Source organism: Prionailurus viverrinus, chromosome A2, assembly GCF_022837055.1.
Source record: "Prionailurus viverrinus isolate Anna chromosome A2, UM_Priviv_1.0, whole genome shotgun sequence".
Classification (NCBI taxonomy): Eukaryota; Metazoa; Chordata; class Mammalia; order Carnivora; family Felidae; genus Prionailurus; species Prionailurus viverrinus.
In genome coordinates this window covers 101,474,052-101,493,074 of record NC_062562.1, presented here as the reverse complement: position 1 = coordinate 101,493,074, position 19,023 = coordinate 101,474,052, and the positions used below count along the sequence as shown (strand labels likewise).

At 39.1% G+C, this 19,023-nt stretch overlaps 1 protein-coding gene across 1 annotated transcript in view; it reads left to right on the top strand.

The window, feature by feature from the left end:
* Positions 1–19,023, top strand: part of COL28A1 (collagen type XXVIII alpha 1 chain) — a 176,179-nt gene that overhangs the window by 83,398 nt on the left and 73,758 nt on the right. The window contains exons 21-25 of the mRNA XM_047850690.1: positions 113–184; positions 3,724–3,792; positions 4,432–4,500; positions 8,324–8,392; positions 8,564–8,632. Coding sequence (XP_047706646.1) covers positions 113–184; positions 3,724–3,792; positions 4,432–4,500; positions 8,324–8,392; positions 8,564–8,632 — 348 coding nt within the window. The remainder of the gene's footprint in view (positions 1–112; positions 185–3,723; positions 3,793–4,431; positions 4,501–8,323; positions 8,393–8,563; positions 8,633–19,023) is intronic.

Here is a 19,023-nt window from a genome sequence, read left to right as displayed (position 1 = left end):
TGGGACACATTGCTAGGAAATCAGTGTCGGTTGTAACAGGGTCCTGATAGGGTTGTTAGAAGAGCGAGGATGGTTTGTTAACACAACTGTCTTTTTATAATTATTTCATCAGGGTGATGAAGGGAAGAAAGGGAGCAAAGGAAATCAAGGACAGAGGGGATTTCCAGGGCCTGAAGGGCCGAAGGTATGTTTCTTATATTCTCATTTGTGCTCTCGGGAGATTGAAATTGTGTCTGGTTTTAATAGAATAGTAGATTTCCACTGCAAATTGGATTCCCTGGTTCCTACTCAACAAATACAAAACAAAACTCCCAAATGAAAAAGGCTTTAGAATAAGCATACTATTCCAGACCAAACAGGATGGAGTAAAGAGGCCACAAACTATGTCATCTTCACTGGAACATTTATGATTCTTAGAGACAATCTGTTTGTCAATTCTTTCAACTTACCACCAAATATTCAGAAGTTGGGATGAAGTTATGACTGTAGGAGATACCAATTCTCTACCATCCTTTTTTGCTAACCAATAGCACAATTCCAGACTAAGGCAGCACAGTGATGATGAGGAGTGGGGCTTCAGAATGTGGTAGAGTAGGATTTTCATCCTGCCCCACCCCGAACCTTTCTGGGCCCGTCACTTCAATTACAGAAAGAAAGTAAAAATAGTACCTATTCTAAGATTGCTGTGAAGATTGAAAGAGTTAATAAAGCACTTAGCACTGTTCCTGGCACATAGTACGTGGAGCTATTCAGAGAGTAAAAAATCAATACTGTGAAATGGAAAGTAGGAGATATATGTCCTGATAAAGTGACCAGGACAGGGTGCTGAGGATGAAGAAAAGGAAATTGTGAGACAGGCAATTAGGTATGTGTCCTGACTTAGCAGGAGAGAATATTGAGGTCATTTGGATGTGTCAGGAAACAGAAATTGCAAACCTAAGAGAGTTCAGGCTTCTAGGAAGATGCTACTTGTAAAAAGACAAGGAGCATGTTCAAGGACCAGATATTAAAAAAAAAACAATTAAAAGGGAAAAAAATGGTATCAGCCACATACGAGCAGGTAGAAAATAAAGCATTCTCTGTAGACCAGTTATTAAGCTTCAGGGTCCATCAGTGTCACCTAGGAGCTTGTTACAAATCCATATTTCATGGGGCATCTGGGTGGCTCAGTCAGTTGGGCGTCCGACTTCAGCTCAGGTCATGATTTCATGGTCTGTGAGTTCGAGTCCCCCATCAAGCTCTGTGCTGACAGCTCAGAGCCTGGAGCCTACTTCAGATTCTGTGTCTCTCTCTCTGCCCCTTCCCTGCTCATGCTCTGCCTCTCTCAATCTCAAAAATGAATAAATGTTAAAAAAAATTTTTTTTAATTGTATTTCTTGGTGCCATGCCTGGATAGCGTGACTTAATAGGTGGGTGGGTCCTAGCCATCTGTGTTTTGTAAATAAGTGCCCTATGCTCCAGGTAATTCAAGAAGCACCTGATGAGAAATGCCGCCATGTAGGGAAAATGTTGTATTAGTATTAATAATAATAGTTATTCCTTATATCTTACTCTTATTCAAAGTATTTTTTCTGTATTTTGAAATAAAGCTTTTTTGATGAAGAATTGCTATTTTTTAAAGCATAATCACAATTTAATACAGTCTTTAAGAGAATTCTATACTATATGTATAATTTCTTATTTTAAAATAATAGATTAAATCTAGAAGCATAATCTTGTTTACTCTGGTTTAAGTGAGAATTTTAATGAGTTGATGTTTTATCCTTGGCCATAGGATTGAACAGGGTGGTTGTCTGTTGCCAAAATCCTCACTGTGTCATGCGCCATTGCCTTACAGGTTCGGAATTAAAGACTGGTGTGTGCATGTGTTGGCACGATCTGGGCCCTGGTTGGCTGGTGTGCTCAGCCTGTGGGTCGTACAGGGTAATCAGCACAGTGGGAGGGTCTCAGCTCTGAAGATGAATGTGGTCTAGGGCAAGAGTCTTAGTGGTGAATCTGATTGATGGAGCCCCTCTTGGAGGAAACACGGGGGCCAAGTGGGCAGCTCATGCACTTGGAAACAGCTCAATCTCTAAGGCAAGGGGAGGCAAATTTCTTGGAAAAGTATAAGTAGTAAATAATTTAGGCCTTGTGGCAAAGAGGCAAAATTGAGGATATTACATAATCACTTATATAACAATCATTTGAAAATGTGAAAACTGGGATGCCTGATAGAACATGTGATTCCTGATCTCGAGGTCATGAGCTCAACTCTCATGTTGGGTGTGGAGCCGACTTACAGAAACAAAACAAAATATGAAAACCATTTTTAGCCAATGGCTGTGTAAAACATGGCAGCAGGCAGGATTTGGCCTGAAGGTCGCAGTTTGCCACACCTATCCTACATCAGTAGTTTCCAAACTGATTGATTATAAATCCCTACTAGCAAAAATGAATTCGACCACACCTCAATATAGGTTTATTTTTTAATTGTAAGTTTTATTCATAAACTATCATATTGTTATGATGTTTACATAAATAATTGAAAATCTAAAAGATGAGATAAAAATATATCATGAAGCTTTAATATTTTCTTCTAGTATCCCAAATGGGTCATTTTGAACATGTCATGTTCTTTTAATGATAATTACTTTGCATAGTGTTCTAAAATTTTTTTTAAGGTTTATTTATTTATTTGGGGGAGGGGGAGGGCTTGCACACATCAGGGAGGGACAGAGAAAGAGGGAGAGAGAGAATCCTAAGCAGGCTCCGTGCTGTCAGCACAAAGCCTATCACAGGACTCGATCTCACGAACCACAAGATCATGACCTGAGTCAGAATCAAGAGTTGGATGCTTAACCTACTGAGCCACCCAGGCTCCTCGATGGTGTTTTTAAGTGAGGTATTTGTACCTATATCAGAACCACCAGAAGTGCCTCATAAAATTCATATTGCTGGGCCCAGCCCCTAGAGCTACCAAATTAAAGTTTCTGGGGCTGAGACTGACTATATTTTACCAAATTCCTCTTATGATTTCTCTACACTAAAATTTGAGAATCCTGGTCTAGAACCAGGTGGGACAGAGATATTGCTTGGGTTTTTATTGAGAGTCAATATTGAGATGCCAAAAAAATTAAATAACTAAGTAAATAAGACATGTTTGAAATTTTCTATTAAAAATTCCATTGTTTTTACCATAAACTCCCTACTTCTGAAAAAGGATGTGAGATAGCATACAATAGAAGACTGATACACCATGGGCCATAAAATAAAATAAAATAAAATAAAATAAAATAAATAAAATAAAATAAAATAAAATAACAAAGGAAAAAGTTATAAACTAAAAGGAACATTATTTGTCTGCCAAGTGTACCCAAGAACTTATGCTGGAGAAAGTTCTTGTAATAGAACACATAGTTCCCTCTGAGCTTCCTGGCACACAATACAGAATGGAAGCACCGTGAATTGCATAATTTTTATTGGCAAATAAAAGAATACACAAGAGATAAAAATTTCCTAATACTCAGAAGTTAACTGAATGCATTTATTAAAGGCACTGAAATTTTAATCATTAAAAACTTTAGTAGTGGTTTACAAAGATGCTCAAATATTTTCACATTGGTCTGGGAAATAAGTCATAATATTTTAAAATGCTGGGAATACATTTCTATTTTTCCTAATATAATTCCTATATATGATTTCTTTGCTTGCAATGTAGTAAGTATTTTGCTCTTTTTTTTTTAGGGTGAACCAGGAATTATGGGCCCTTTTGGGATGCCCGGAGCATCAATTCCTGGACCACCTGGGCCAAAGGTATGCATTCTTGAGAATACTTATTTTTTATATGTACATATTTTAAACTTGGATCTTTGGCAGGTGGGGTGGGGAAAAAAATTCATGATACCAATGGACTAGAATTTTAGTTTTGGAAGAACCCCAAGATATTATCTAGTTCAACCCTGACAGTTCACAACTAAGCAAACTAAGGTCTAGCAGGAAATTTAAGATTAGAAAACAGATTTCTAGCTTCTGCTCTTGAACTTGTCACTTCATCATGAACTACCTCCACCAAATCCTGGAACCCTAATGCAAGTAAAAATGTACTGTGTTTATTCAGAAGAATCAGGTAGGATTAATAATCAGAAAGTCTGGCAGGAAAGAAATCTACTCAGATTTAAGAGGTTCCCATTCTTACAGTCCAAGTATTTGAGTCTAGGTAGCCACCTATTTTAGTGGCCTTCCTCTAAACAGCTGTCATAGTCTTTACCAACAGGTTTTATTTGCTTAGGATTTGCAATCCCCCTCAAATACATTAGAAGAAGCCACTACCTCAAAATCAGAGACTGATAGATCAAAGCCTTTATAAACTGGTTCATCTCTTTTGTGCTTCCTGCTATTATGGCTTCTCCTGCTACTTAAAGCCTGAAACTGAACGTTATTTGAAATATGCAGGGAGACAGGGGAGGACCCGGGATGCCTGGATTTAAAGGAGAACCGGGAATTGCTATTCGAGGACCAAAGGTAGGCTTTATTCATGTTCTTTCTTCCCTCTACGAGACAGAAGGGAAAGGGGATTTAATGCACAGTAAGTTTATAGTTGAGACTGTTCTACTCACTGTCTACATTGAAGAACTCAGTGCATTGCTTTCATTTTTAAAAATCAAGCCATCAGATAATTTATTTTTCATAAATGTGGAGGAATGATAGCCCCTTATGGTGAAATTTTGGATGACTCAATAGTTGTTTGAAAATACTCCTTTTGTAATGTCTGTGGTACAAGAGATTATATGACCTCTAGCTTCTTTCATTTACATATGAATGGCCTAGGTGTCTCTTCTGTAAACCACCACTGGAAAACAAAGCAGAGAAATTTAACTCAATAAATCTTCCAAACTTGAACTTTTTGGACAGCGTTTTGCAGAAGAGATACTGAAAGTTCATGTTTGGAAGCTTTATTGAATTAAATTTCTCTGCTTCATTCTCCATCTTTCAGTTATTTTAAATGAAAATGCAAATAATTATAGGAGAAGACGGCTTTCAGTAATCATATCTATTTTCCATGGCAACAAGGCACCATTTCCCTGTTCACACAAAACCCAGCATCACAGCAAAATTTAACATTCCAAATGTCACAAGCACATCCCATCCCCGTTTATGAGAACAGGCTTCAGGGCTCCATAATCAGCACTTCATTAAATCAGTAGCATGTTGTTATGTGGTTTTGAAACTGGTTTTAGTTCTATCAGATTGCCTCTTGTGGATACAAGGATTCAAGTACTAACATCAGGGATTTTCAAACTTCAAAAAACAAAACTAAGAACCATTTTTGAAATATAATGCAAAACTTATTATATACTGCAATTAAGTTGGAGTGGTCCTTTTAAAGGTCAAGGGAAGATCCTGAACTCCATTGTTCTTAATCACTTTAACAGTTGTCCTTGCTAGAGAGGCAATCTTCTGGTTTATTGAGGGCACAGAAGGTTCCCAGGATGTGGGATTTTCAAGCTAAAACAGAGAAAAGTCCAGGGCAAACCAGAACAAGATGGTCATCCTACTCCCCAGACACTGAGGTACATGGGAACCCAAGCTCCGTACGACACAAGGAGAAAATTCCAAATTTTCTAATGCTAATACTGCAGATAGAGCTTTGATCAAGAACATTGGGTAGCAGTTTTCATATTGTTTGATAACTTCCTGAATCTGCATATTCCTAGTTCCATGATTTAAAATTACATCTCTCTACTTATACTGTCCTTTACAGTAGAAATAAAATCCAATTAAATGTGCAGCCTGGATTTACTAGCCCCTCCTGTTTTTTTACTGATCGCCATTGGCATTGCTAATGATGTAGTTAAAGTTATTTGCTTCTTTACTCCATGATTTTTCTAATCCCTTGGTCTCTAATGATACTCTTTCTGCCATTCTTCCCTAATGCGCTATTTTTTAAAGCTTTGAGAGGTTAAACGTCTGATAGAAGTTTTGGCACATAATTCAGTTTTGTATATGACTTCAGGGAGCTCCAGATCCTCCCCTAAAGCCCATTGCAAAACACCAGATTGATATTTCTGCCCTAATTTCTATTGAACAAGAGACGCTTCAAAGGGAATTGCTCTGCAGGACATTTTCTTGAATCCACCGCATAAAGGCCAAGTGACAAAAATTCTCTCTAGAAATATATTGTGAGGAGTCCAGAATAAAAATCTGAGACAGAACAGTGCCCCTATCCCTGCCCCCTGATATTTCCTATTAATATTGGAAGTAACAAGCTAGTTGAAAAATTTTCAGGAAGCAGGACAAGGATCTCTAGGTAAAAAATGTTTAGTTGTAAACTATAAATGTTTTAACATTTTTTTTCTCCCCATGTGGGTGCCAGAGGATAAACAGTAACAGCTGTTGATAATCTGTTATAGTCTTGAAACTTAGAAATAAAACCTGAAAATGAATCTTGATTCCAGTTTTCTTTTCCTTTCAATTTAACCAGGGAGCAGTTACTATTTTCTTCTGTCGTTGGCCTGTTCCTTGTGTAGGCATGGAAAGAAACGGATATATTGTTTTGGAACATGTCTTTATGTAATGTTTGGCGCTTTAACATTAAATTTGGTTGGATTAACACAATAAATTGCTTCTAGTGACTAGTTAGTTCCTTAGAGCTGGGGATATGCCAAAATTCACAACTCTCCAGAAGAACTTGTTTTTGCTCTCTGTCACATAACTTGAAGAGATCATCCTGGGGTTGTGTTCATGATAAATTTTTTTTTTCAACGTTTATTTATTTTTGGGACAGGGAGAGACAGAGCATGAACGGGGGAGGGGCAGAGAGAGAGGGAGACACAGAATCGGAAACAGGCTCCAGGCTCTGAGCCATCAGCCCAGAGCCTGACGCGGGGCTCGAACTCACGGACCGCGAGATCGTGACCTGGCTGAAGTCGGACGCTTACCCGACTGCGCCACCCAGGCGCCCCGGGTTGTGTTCATGATAAATAGTAGATTAAGTTCTTACAAGTGGCCACACGTTTCCTAGAGATCACTCTTAAGAAGGTTAATCCCATAAAACCAGTCTCAGTTTAATAGGAAAAAACAGCTATTGTGTTCATGATTTTCAAAATAAACTTAACTTCTTTATACTTAAAGAGTATGTAATTTTCTTCCCCCCAGTCAATCATTCATTCATAGAAGTAGAATTAGGAACAGCTTTTGAGAGTTGGATTGTGGGCAGCATTTGGCTTGGGATAATGGTAGTTTGATCTCAGAATTTGAGATCCTTGCATATAAGGAAAGCACTGAGAGTCCTGCTACTTTTTCCAATCTTGGGAAACAAAGGTCTGCCAATTACTAGTTTCTTTCTAATGTAAAATCCATAGGAATATGGACAGTTTTTAATCAAAATAGTTGATATGCGTTGAAAGGGTCATTGTAAGAGTTATCACAGCAACAGAATGGAATGTGATACAAAAAAAATTACACATTTTAAATACAGTGTAATAGGTTTATATTTACTGAATCTTCTAAGAGTTTTCCTCATTTTTTTCTTCCTCTCTCTCCATTTTACTTGAGCCAGAAATTTCTTTGATTTCCTTTCGAAGGAGAGTTACACTTTCCCGAAAATCCTGTCATTCAAAAGGCAGTAATCACACTTTCCTCTATAGAGGAGGCCAATTGTAGCTACCAAAAGTTTTTGATGCCAAAGGTTATCATGTAAAGCAATATATAGAACTTCTTCCTCGGTCTTGAGATATGAATCACAACACAAACTCTGTATCCTATATGTTTACAACTTGTTTTTTTAAAAAAATTAATCTGTATTTAATTTTCATTTTGGCTTATTTATTCCTTGTGTAATTTGGGCACCACTGAAGAGGACAATGGATATAGTATAACAATAGGTAGCACATAGTTATCTTACTTTACATTCAAAATTTTACACTTGAAATATAGCTATGTATTCTTTCCTTCTCTTCTCACACTGTGCTTATTAAAATTTCTCATTTTTATACTTCTCCACAATTTATGATGCAGAAAAGTATAAATTTAAAAATTAACCTATCAACAATCGGCCATTTTTAATTCCTATGAAATGTGTTTCCTATAGAGGACTTTGTAATGGTTCACATATATTCCCTATATTCACTCCACGCTTCCCACCAAATGCAAATGGGTAAGACTTATGAAGACAGACTTATAACAAGTTGCCATCTGTGGTAGAATTCCCTTCTAAAATTTTTCAGATCATTCCTTTGCATTATCAAATGCATGTTTGCCATATAGAGTTGGTATTGTGCTTAAGTTTTGCCAGGTGTTTCATAGTTTAGTCTAACATTACGACCTGGTGTTGGAATTTACCCAGGGTGCACAAGGACCTCGGGGACCAGTGGGTGCTCCAGGACTCAAAGGTGATGGCTATCCTGGTGTGGCTGTAAGTGTGGACATCGCTGTTACTTCCTTCATTTCCTCTCTCTTCCCTCCTTCCTTCCTTCCATCCTCCCCCCTTCCTTCTTTCCTTCCTCCCTACCTTCCTTCCTTTCTTCTTTGATGAACACTGCACATGACAAGTACACTCACTCTCTCCTTTATTATGTCATCTCAGGGACCTCGGGGACTACCAGGACCCCCTGGACCAATGGGTTTACGTGGAGTGGGGGACACTGGAGCAAAGGTAAGATTTTAAAGTAAGTAACATAGAAGCTTCTAAAAAAATGTATTTATAGGTAAGTGACTTTGGTAAAGGTGATTTTTTTTTTCCAAACATGCTAGAAGAGCAGTGGTGTCTAAAGAATATATAGTTATTTATCTTCACCTATGGACTTTCTGGGGAACTCACACTAATTTGAACATGTAGATAAACTTTGTGGATTATCTCCTGCTTCTCTTGTATCAACTCCCATGTTCCTTTGCTGCTTTGTTTTCTGTACGAAAGTCAGAGTTTGGTCCAGAGCCCTCTTCCCTCCTTTAGACATCTCTTCCCCGGGTGTACTCATTCAGTCCCATGGTTTTCACCACTACCCATGTGCTGATGCCTTCTCTCTTCAAAACATATTTTTGATTCCAGCTGTTTTTCTCCTTCTGCTTCACCAGGGCAGACCACCATCATCTCTTGCCTGGGCTGTTAATCTCTTCAATGGCCTTGCCTCTTCCATCTTGGCCCTTCTGTTACCTAGCAGGCAGAGTGGTATTTTAAAACCATGAACCAGGGGTGCCTAGGTGGTGCAGTTGGTTAAACATCTGACTTGGGCTCAGGACATGATCTCTCATTTCCTGAGTTCGAGCCCTGCATTGGGTTCACTGCTGTCAGCACAGAGCCCGCTTCAGATCCTCTGTCTCCCTCTCTCTCTCTGCTCCTCCCCAACTCACACTCTCTCTAAAATAAATAAAAACATTTTTTAAAAAGTCATTAAAACCATGAAACAGATCATATTCCTTTCCTTCTCAAAAAACACTCTGATGGCTTGTCTCTGCACTTAAAACAAGCTCTTCCTGCTTTCTGTGGCGAGGCCCTTCATGACCTGATGGTAGCTTCTGCCTCCGTCTTTGTTGCCTTCCGCCAGCCACACTGGTCTGCCCTATTTCAGCTCATTCCTGCTTCTAGCTCCTGGCTCTGTCAAGATGGCTCATTTTCTCTCTCTCTCTTTTTTAAATTTCTTGATTTATTTACCTATCTATTGAGAGAGAGAAAGAAAGAAAGAGAGAGAGCAGGGGAGGGGCAGAGAGAGAAGGAGAAGGAGAATTTTAGGCAGTCTCCACACCCAGTGCACAGCCTGACACAGAGCTCAATCTCACAACCATGAGATTATGACCTGAGCTGAAATCAAGTGTCAGAAGCTTAACCGACTGAGCCACTCAGGCACCCCAAGATGGCTCATTCTTAAGGCCTCCACTCAAGTCTCACTTCACCTGGTCTTGACCACCTAAACAAAGAACAATCCTGTCTCCCCTTCTCCATCACTATCACATCCCCTTGAATATTTCCTCCATAGCATTTATCACCGTTTGAAGCCATCGTGTTCATTTACTGTTCTGTGTATCCCACGGAAGTGTAAATTTCCCTGAAGGCAGGTTGTTTGTCTCATTCCCTGCCAAATTACTGGCACAGAAAGTAGGTGTGCCACACACAAGGAGCATTATAACATGTAATGAACTGCAGGGGTGCCTGGGTGGCTCAGTCGGTCAAGCTCAGGCGTCTGACTTCAGCTCAGGTCATGATTTCACGGTTCATGAGTTCGAGCCCTGCATCGGGCTCTGTGCTGACAGCTCAAAGCCTAGACCCTACTTCAGATTCTGTGTCTCTCTCTCTCTTCCCCTCCCCACTCATATTCTGTCTCTCTCTTTCTCAAAAATAAACATTAAAAAACAAAACAAAAAACATGTAATGAACTGAAAATGAATGAAGGATATTACTCTAAAGAAAAAATATTTCCTTGGAGGCATATCTACTTAGCTTTTCAAATGCTCCCAGGTCATTAGTGAGAGAAGTTGTAATTGCTCCGTGTCAGCTTCTCATTGTGAGTTTTTGGTCTCTGCCATCGAACTTGGGAGTGACAACACCTACTGATGCTTCTGTGCAGTGAGGCAGATGCCCTTTTGCCTTCTCCAAAGATGATTGGAGACCCATGGCACTAAATATTATCTCTAAAGGACAGCTTGGCTCCCCCCTTTCTCTGTTAGGGTAACCATGAGAGTCCAGGAAGAGACTGCATCTGAAGGTACTATGTAAACGTGCAGCTGAGCACAGCTGAGATACTTTGATCAAGGTTCTGGCTTGGTCTGACTCAGAACTGAATCCAATCCTCTAACACCCCTTGACAGTGTCAATAACCATACTAAATTTAGGGATTGAAGTATTCTTTGTTTCCTTAACGCATGGTAATCTGTCAAATGTTAAAATTTAAAAATAGAATGACATTTCAATACATAAATCTTGTTATTTTCTGCTCTGAGTGAAGCACTGGTAAGAGCTTTTGTTATTACATAAATATTCCTTCAGTTAGGAAAGTAGAAACTTATTTAAAATATGGCATGAAATAAAATGTATTAAATATCTACTGGAATGCATTTGTATTCTAGTGGAAACATGATCATTTACATTTCCACTGAGCACATTATTATATTTTATGTAAGTATACATCATATTATATTAAATTATACTATTATGCTACTGCTTTATATTTAGCAATGATAATAAAGACAGGCACTTATACACATAGAACATTTAAAAATCTGTTTCTTGTGAATATTCTACTGTGTCAGTTTATTTAACATACAGGCTAAAAGATTTACTAAATGATTTTGGGGCACCTGGTTGACTCAGTCAGTTAAATGTCTGACTTTGACTCAAGTCATGAGCTCACAGTTTGAGAGTTTGAGCCCCGCATTGGGCTCTGTGCTGACAGCTCAGAACCTGGAGCCTGTTTCAGATTCTATGTCTCTCTGTCTCTCAAAAATAATAAAGTAAACATTAAAATAAATTTTAAAAAAGATTTACAAAATGATTTCATATACTACTGTTTTTCTCTAAAAGTCCCTTGTATTTGCTATCATAACATTTTAGGGGGGAAATAAAGAAAAAGGGTATTTCTTCAAAATTTTATCCTATTTTGCTTCTTTTTAAAAAAGTTTTATTTATTTACTTTTAGAGAGAGAGAGAGAGAGAGAGAGCAGCAAGGGCAGAAAGAGAGGGAGAGAGAGAGAGAATCCCAAACGGGCTCTGCACTGTCAGCCCAGAGCCCAATGTGGGGCTCGAACTCACAAACCATGAGATTACAACCTGAGCAGAAACCACGAGTCAGACACTCAACTGACTGAGCCACCCAGGCACCCCATGCCTATTTCACTTTTTGAAACAACCAACATGTTGCCAGAGATGTGTCTTAAGTGACACTCATTATCTCTGTTAGCTCGCACAGGAGGCTGAGTGGAGGCAGAAGCTGAGAGCTCATTCCCAGCTGAGATGAGGAAAGAATATTTGCAGGACCTGCCTCTGTTTCCCTGTCCCCCATCACCCTCTAGGCTGCCTTTTTTCCTCTCTTTGGCCTCTTCCTGGGGATACTAGGAAGATGCGTTATCCTGGAAATTTCTGTCCCTAGAAGGAGATGTTAGGAGTATGAGCTGGTCTTGGAATGAAAGAACATGGACCATAAACTTGAAAATAAAGGAAATTCTAAAAGCAAACACCAACTTTCAAATAATTTTCAATATCACCGCTCGTCTTTGTAGAGGCCATAAAGTCTCTATACAGCCTCTTCCTCTGAAGAAAAGTTTTGGAAACACACACACACACACACACACACACACACACACACACATAAAGAAAAATGTTTGGAAAAGTTTAATTTCACCTAATTTTGTCCTTCTGATTTGGTAAAGTGGGGATGAGAGCCTTAAAATACCTAAAGGTGTCAATGGTAGCAAAAGCACTGGTCTCAAATGTGTACAAAATTCCTTGCCTTTCTTTCTGACTTAAAATAACAGAGAAATTGTAATTATGTGGGAGTGTGTGTATGTGTATGTAATTGTATAGACATATATATCTGATATGTTTTTCATTTAAACTCTGTGTAGTCACCTTAAAATATTGGCCTTAGCGCATTAACTTACAAAACAAATGTGTTTTGAAATGAGGAAACCATTAAGGTTGACAATTTATGGTAGGTTTTTGTGATATTTAGTTAAGGGCACATGTGTTTAGCATATGACACAGACATTAGAATCAAAGCTCCTATGTTTCAAAACATATCAAAAGCAGTCCCTGACATCTTGCACCCTTGTGGTGCTCTCTGGCTTTTTTCCAAGTGGAAGAATTCCATATGACATCAGTGGGTATAGTGCTTCTATATACAGTGACCTTGAATTGCATCCAAATTTTGACAAGCACTTCTGAAAGATTTCTACAATTCTTGTAGAAAGTACACTTCCAAGCGGATGGTAGATACAGTTTTAAAACCTACTTTTGAAACACGCCAGGAAGAACTGACAATTTGGTTTCTTGGTAAGCGGGACATGCTCATCTAACACCCAGTTCCCTGGAAACTGACTTGTTTGTTGATGGGGAAGGCCAGCTCCACAGTCTTATTTAATGCTGCCTGGACCCCTATAGATGAGAAGGACCCTTTGTGATTTGGGGACAATCATTATGCGAATCTCTTCTCCCTTTGAGAAGCCCAGATAACTCTTTGATCCTGTATTTTCACCTGCAAAGGCTCATGAGGTGCATGTCACCCAGAGGCTTATCCACTGACATCTCTGAGGGTAAGAGTTTATTCTTGGCCTCTTAGAAGAGAAATACAAGGAGTGGCTCTCCTGAGCTCTGTAAGGGCAAGTGCATTCTGCCATGCACCTGTCTTGGCCCTTTCAGCCCCCTTCAGTGTGCTAGCTCATAAGAGAGGAAGTCAAGCCTTCCCTAAGGCTCTGGAGCAGGTGAGCTTGGGCCAGTCCTTGCACAGAGGAAATCTAACCTGCCTTTTAGGGTGTTCAAGGGACCTCTTAATCATCAAGTGGTTGGAATAAAATCTGTGGGCAGAGAATACATGTTGGGTTGCTGTTGCTATTATTACCGTATACCATATAAATATATATTATATACTACTTAAGTATTTCCAGAATATCACGGCATTTTAAGCTATTCCCTTATTTTATAGGTGAGGAAATCAAGAACAGGAAAGGTTGAACAACTTGCCCCTTTACAATACAAACAGTTTTGATACTATGTTGTGTTCATGTGTAAGGGAGAGACTATGGATATGGATGAATGAACGAAATCAGAGCAGAAAGAATGACTCACCCTGACCTACAGATGCTTAATCTTCAAAGCTGTCTATCTTCCAGTTATCTCAGCACCATTTAGTATATAGTTGGATTGTTTCTCTTTCCATCCTAGCTTTTCCATCACCAAAACTTAAATCATGTAAATATTAAAGGGACGCATAAACCCAAACCCAAAAGAGTTAAACATTTTTCCAAAGATTTAAATGTTTGAATATTGTAAATACACACTTTATTTGACAAAAGTGGCCCAGAGTCATAAATTAAAACGCAAGTCTCTGTGAAATTCCACCGAGTATCATTATTCTAAAAATGTTCCCAGCATTTGAATTGTCCCTCTGTTCTCTGCAATGGCTCACATATGTGCACACCACCAACAAGCAGTGGCAGAACAGAGGAGTGATTCACACAGAGATGCATTAGGAATTTGCAGATTCTCTTGGTGGGTATGGACTGGACAAGAAACTCCAGCTTGAACAGTCTCTGACAAGGAGGGCTGGCCTTGGATGCAGGCTTAATGACAGAGAAATTAAGGGTCTGTAACTCCAAGTTGGAGCTGAAGAAACCCACCTCCCATAATATGACTGCAAAATTGTGACAGGCAGGGCAATCGGCTCAAAAACAGGACTAATTAAAGCCAGAGCCATAGCAAGTTGAAATGCCAAGCAATCCGACCTTTAGATTTCAAAAGAGGTCACATTCAAGACCAGGAAAACTTGACGAGGTGACCTTTCCAGGTTATCCCCCAATTCAGTTCCGTGCATGTTCTTCAAAATCAGAACTGCATTCCGGCCTGTCTTGTGACCTGCAGAGTTGCTTTCGTCTCTCCTTGCTGTTTTCCTGGCTCTGCATGGCTCTCCCCAGCAGCACATACATCCTTCCCTTCCGCCTTGGAGACACACACTAAATCCTCTTAACATAAGCCAACCAACTCACCATCAACACATTTCTATTTGCAATCATGCAGACTAGAGGAGTGCGCCCCCAGTGGGAAGTTATATTGAATATCAGTGCAAGAGAGCCTTCTCTTCTGTCTGTCATTAGGGACAATATCAGTATTTTTATTTTCAAGGTTTCTAATTCAGCTAAATGAGAAAGACTCTCTCTCCAATGAGATTCTTGGCATAGGGGAATTATTTGTTCATCTCTGATGAGTTGATTTTGAGAAAAGAAAGATCCTCCCTGGATCCTAAAGCAAATTTTTAAATTATCACAGACTTCGAGAAACTGCTGCTTTGGGGTGAATATTAAAGTTCTAGGAGAGAAATTACCTGGAATAATTGAAATTAGCTTAAATATTTTGAAATTTAAAGCTAGGAAAATATGATAAAGGAAATGTTATCATGATTTGTGTTCTTGTTTTCCAGCACCTTCTTTTTTTTTTTAAATTTTTAATGTTTATTTATATTTGAGAGAGAGAAAGAACCAGAAGGGGAGGGGCAGAGAGAGAGATGGAGACAGAATCTGAAGCAGGCTCCAGGCTCTGAGCTGTCAGCACAGAGCCCAATGCGGGGCTCAAACTCACAAGCTGTGAGATCATGACCTGAGCTGAAGGTGGACACCCAACTGACTGAGCTACCCAGGTGCCCCTCCAGCACCTTCTTAATTATTTTCACATCTCCCTGATAATTGTGCTAGTAATCGTTGCTGTCTCCCTTCTCACATTAAAGGGTGTCAGTGAGAAGTGACTGAGTATTATGACAACGTCCAGTCAATAACCAATACACATTATCAGTATCAGGCTGCGTATTCATAAACTTAGAATAAGACCTCTAAAATTTCCATTGACATCCTGGCAACCACAAGGGAGGTATTGCAGTCACTAAACCAGTACCTATGCTCATTAGATAATCCATTCCAGAGCAGTGCTTGTGTTTGTGGTAGTTGGTGCCTTAGTAGGTATATCTTAATATTATTTAAAAACCAGAAAGGAAAAAACATTAAGCAGTTGCTAATCATCGCTTTGACTTATGCCTTAATTTTTTAAAGTTTATTTATTTTTTGAGAGAGAGAGAGAGAGAGAGAGTGAGCAGGGGAGGGGCAGAGAGAGAGAATGCCAAGCAGGCTCCAAGCTGTCAGTGCAGAGCCTAACTCAAGGCTCAATCTCATGAACCAAACCATGAGATCATGACCTGAGCCAAAATTGAATCAGACGCTCAACCAACTGAGCCACCCAGGTGCTCCAGACTTGTGCCTTATTTTAAAACTCAATAATTTCCTGGTTTCATCATTTAGGAGTTATTTTAAAACTCAATAATTTCCTGGTTTCATCATTAGTACACTCAAGATTAGTACTCAATCTTGAGTACTGTTCCTTGGAAAATTTTTAAGAAGTGAATTCTTTTCATAGGGAATTCAGTTTGCTTTTCATTGTGCCCAAGTAGAAAAGCATGAAATCCTTTTTAGAACAACTGTAACCTGCTTCCACCATCCTCTCAAAGAGTGACAGGGACCTAAGTGGCACAGCCAGGAGAGAGGCAGTGAGTGATTAAAGCTTTGTCTAAATGTGGGTGGGGGAGGGGGGGCAGTCTAACTGGGCTCCTTTGTCTCTAAGAGCACTGTCTTCTCAAATATTTTATTTAAATCTTATAAAATATAGAAGGTATAATAGATTGTTTCCTTTTCACTGCTCCACTCGAAACCTCTGTTATCTACTAGCTGTGAGACCTCAGCAAGTCATTTAATTTCCTCAACTATGGTTTAAGAAATTAGTGGAATAATGTCTATAAAACGTTTTAATAAACTGTAACACACTAAAGTAGTAGTAGTAGTCACAGCATGTGTTACTCTGCCAAATCAAGTATATCGCAGTAGGGATACATGGAGGAAATAAGAATTGTGTAGGCAGAAGATCTGGAATGAGACTAAGTACAAAATTGGGGTTAAGCCACAAAACCGAGCAACGGCAACAGCGGGGAAATGAAGAGGGAGGCCTTAGGCAGCTGGGTACCTGTACAGGTTGTGTGAGCCTGTCAGGGATCTTGAAATGAGGATGCTTTCTTCCTTCTCCTTGAGAGAGTGTGATTAACTGAGTATAGGAAACGCCTTTCACAGCTATAGAGCCATGTCTTTGCATTTAATGGCGGTTGGAAGAAAGTCTATGGAGACATTAGCTAGCGTTTTGCATCTAGCTCCAGCCACCGCCAAGATGAGAGATGGGCTCTGGAGTTAGGCCTGGGTTTGAATTGTTGCTGGCCATGTGGTTTTGGGGAAATCGTGTATTCTTATCTGAAAGTCTCAGCTTCCTTAATCTATAAAATGAAGTAAGTTGATGTTGATAGGATTGGATAATGAATAAAGAGTACTTGCCACCTAATAAATTTAATAAATACCAATTGTTATTAATTTTATTATTAATTATGATAATTTTAATGCTAACCAGAGCAAAGAGAAATGAGAAAAAGAATGAATGCGATAATGTGTTTGGTTCCTTTTTCTTTCTTTTAAAAAGTGAAAGTTGTGATATTAATCAATGAATGATTTTCAACCATTCTACAAGGTTATGGTCCAGGTAAAACCTTCACTGAATCATTGTTAAATTACATATACAAGTACTGTAGGTAGTTAGTTCTAAACTTGGCCATTTCCTGTGAAAATGGCAAGGGTATCTTGAGTCTAGAATTCTCTTTGTGGGCCAAGGGGAAGCTCTGGGCAATCTAAACAGTTTTGATTTGTTTTGTTTTGTTTTTTCTTTTGTTTTGTTTTGTTGAGGAAGGGGAGGGATAGGGCTTAGGCTATGTGGTCTTATGAAATTGATGGATATAGTTAAAAATGGCAACTCCAGAATTTGCCTGTTTATGATCTCCTAATGCAAGGGCTCCCTCTGCAGGTTCTAATAACTCTCAGATCCTGCATGTCCAGCTGTGCGAGTCCCTGTTGTAATTCCTTTTATTTGTGATTGTCACACCATCCACTGACAATAAAACTGCATGTCTGAAAATGTCATGCCTGAAAGTGGTACTTCTTAGGTACCACTTTTGCTGCATTGTGGCAGATGGGGTGCTATCAAATGGTGAAGTCCGTCTTGACCATGGTCTTCTTGTATGCATTCACCCACTGTTGTGGCCTCATATGGACACATGGCCCAAGGAGCAAAAGACATAATACATTTTCAAGACCCCACCATAGTAGAGAGACTCTGTCTCTGTGGATTCACATAATTCATTAAGTGCCTGATATTCCCACCTCTTGAAAAGTATGGTACAGAAACACCAAGGAACAACCCTACCTAATACCATGTTACAGACCAACTCTAACATCTGCAGAAGATGTTAAGACTTGGTTTGAAGACTATCTATATATCAGATGCATATCTCAGATTATATTTACCTAGGTCAAGACGTTACAAAAGATTATTTTGATACGTAAAACATAGCTATATGTCAACAGTTATATGAGTAAAGATGGACAGCTTGTTTGAGGGAAACACTGAAGCACCACAGGTGACATGGGAATCACACCTTCAGAGTTCACTGGCCAAGGTTCAAGGGTAGGAAGAGCAACAAGGTGCCCACAAGGTCGGCACTCAGCCTGCAGGCACTCCTACATGATGAGAGTTAGGGAGAGCCGAGTAAGAGAGAGAATGAGTAGCAATAATAAACGTGGACAAAGCTGGCCTAAAGTACACTCACAACAAATTTCAACTGTTTTTCCCCTTGCTTTCACTTCTGGGCTCTGTGTGCATGCGTGCATGTGTGTGTGTGTGTGTGTGTGTGTGTGTGTGTGTGTGAGAGAGAGAGAGAGAGAGAGAGAGAGAGAGAGACTAATACTAAATGAGAAGGAAGTTTTAACTAAAACCATCACACACACACACACATATACACACACACAAAATACCACGAATTAAATTGTAGAGTATTGAATTCTTTCTTAAAAGAAATATTTACTCAGTTAAAAAAATCTCCTACCTTGCCTCCATATACTTAATTTTTAAAAGTTATATAACATTGGGGACATGCCAAGAATGCATCGAAGACATATACGTTCTAATGATACTGAATCCACTTGTGTGTTTTTACCCTTTGCCATATTTTTGTCTTTAAAATCTTGTATTCTTCTTCTCATTAAAGGTGAACATCACAGTAACCTTTCCTCCCCTTCACTGGTGAGATTGTTATCAGATATTGTTGATGGATTTTAAAAATACTATTAAAAACATTTTATTCTGAAAATTATCAAGCACATATAGAAGTAGAAAGGCTTGTAAAATGAACTCCCACTTGCCTGTTGCACTTCAACAACTATCAGTATGTGGCCAATCTTCTATGATCTTCTTCCCCCTCTCCTGCTGCA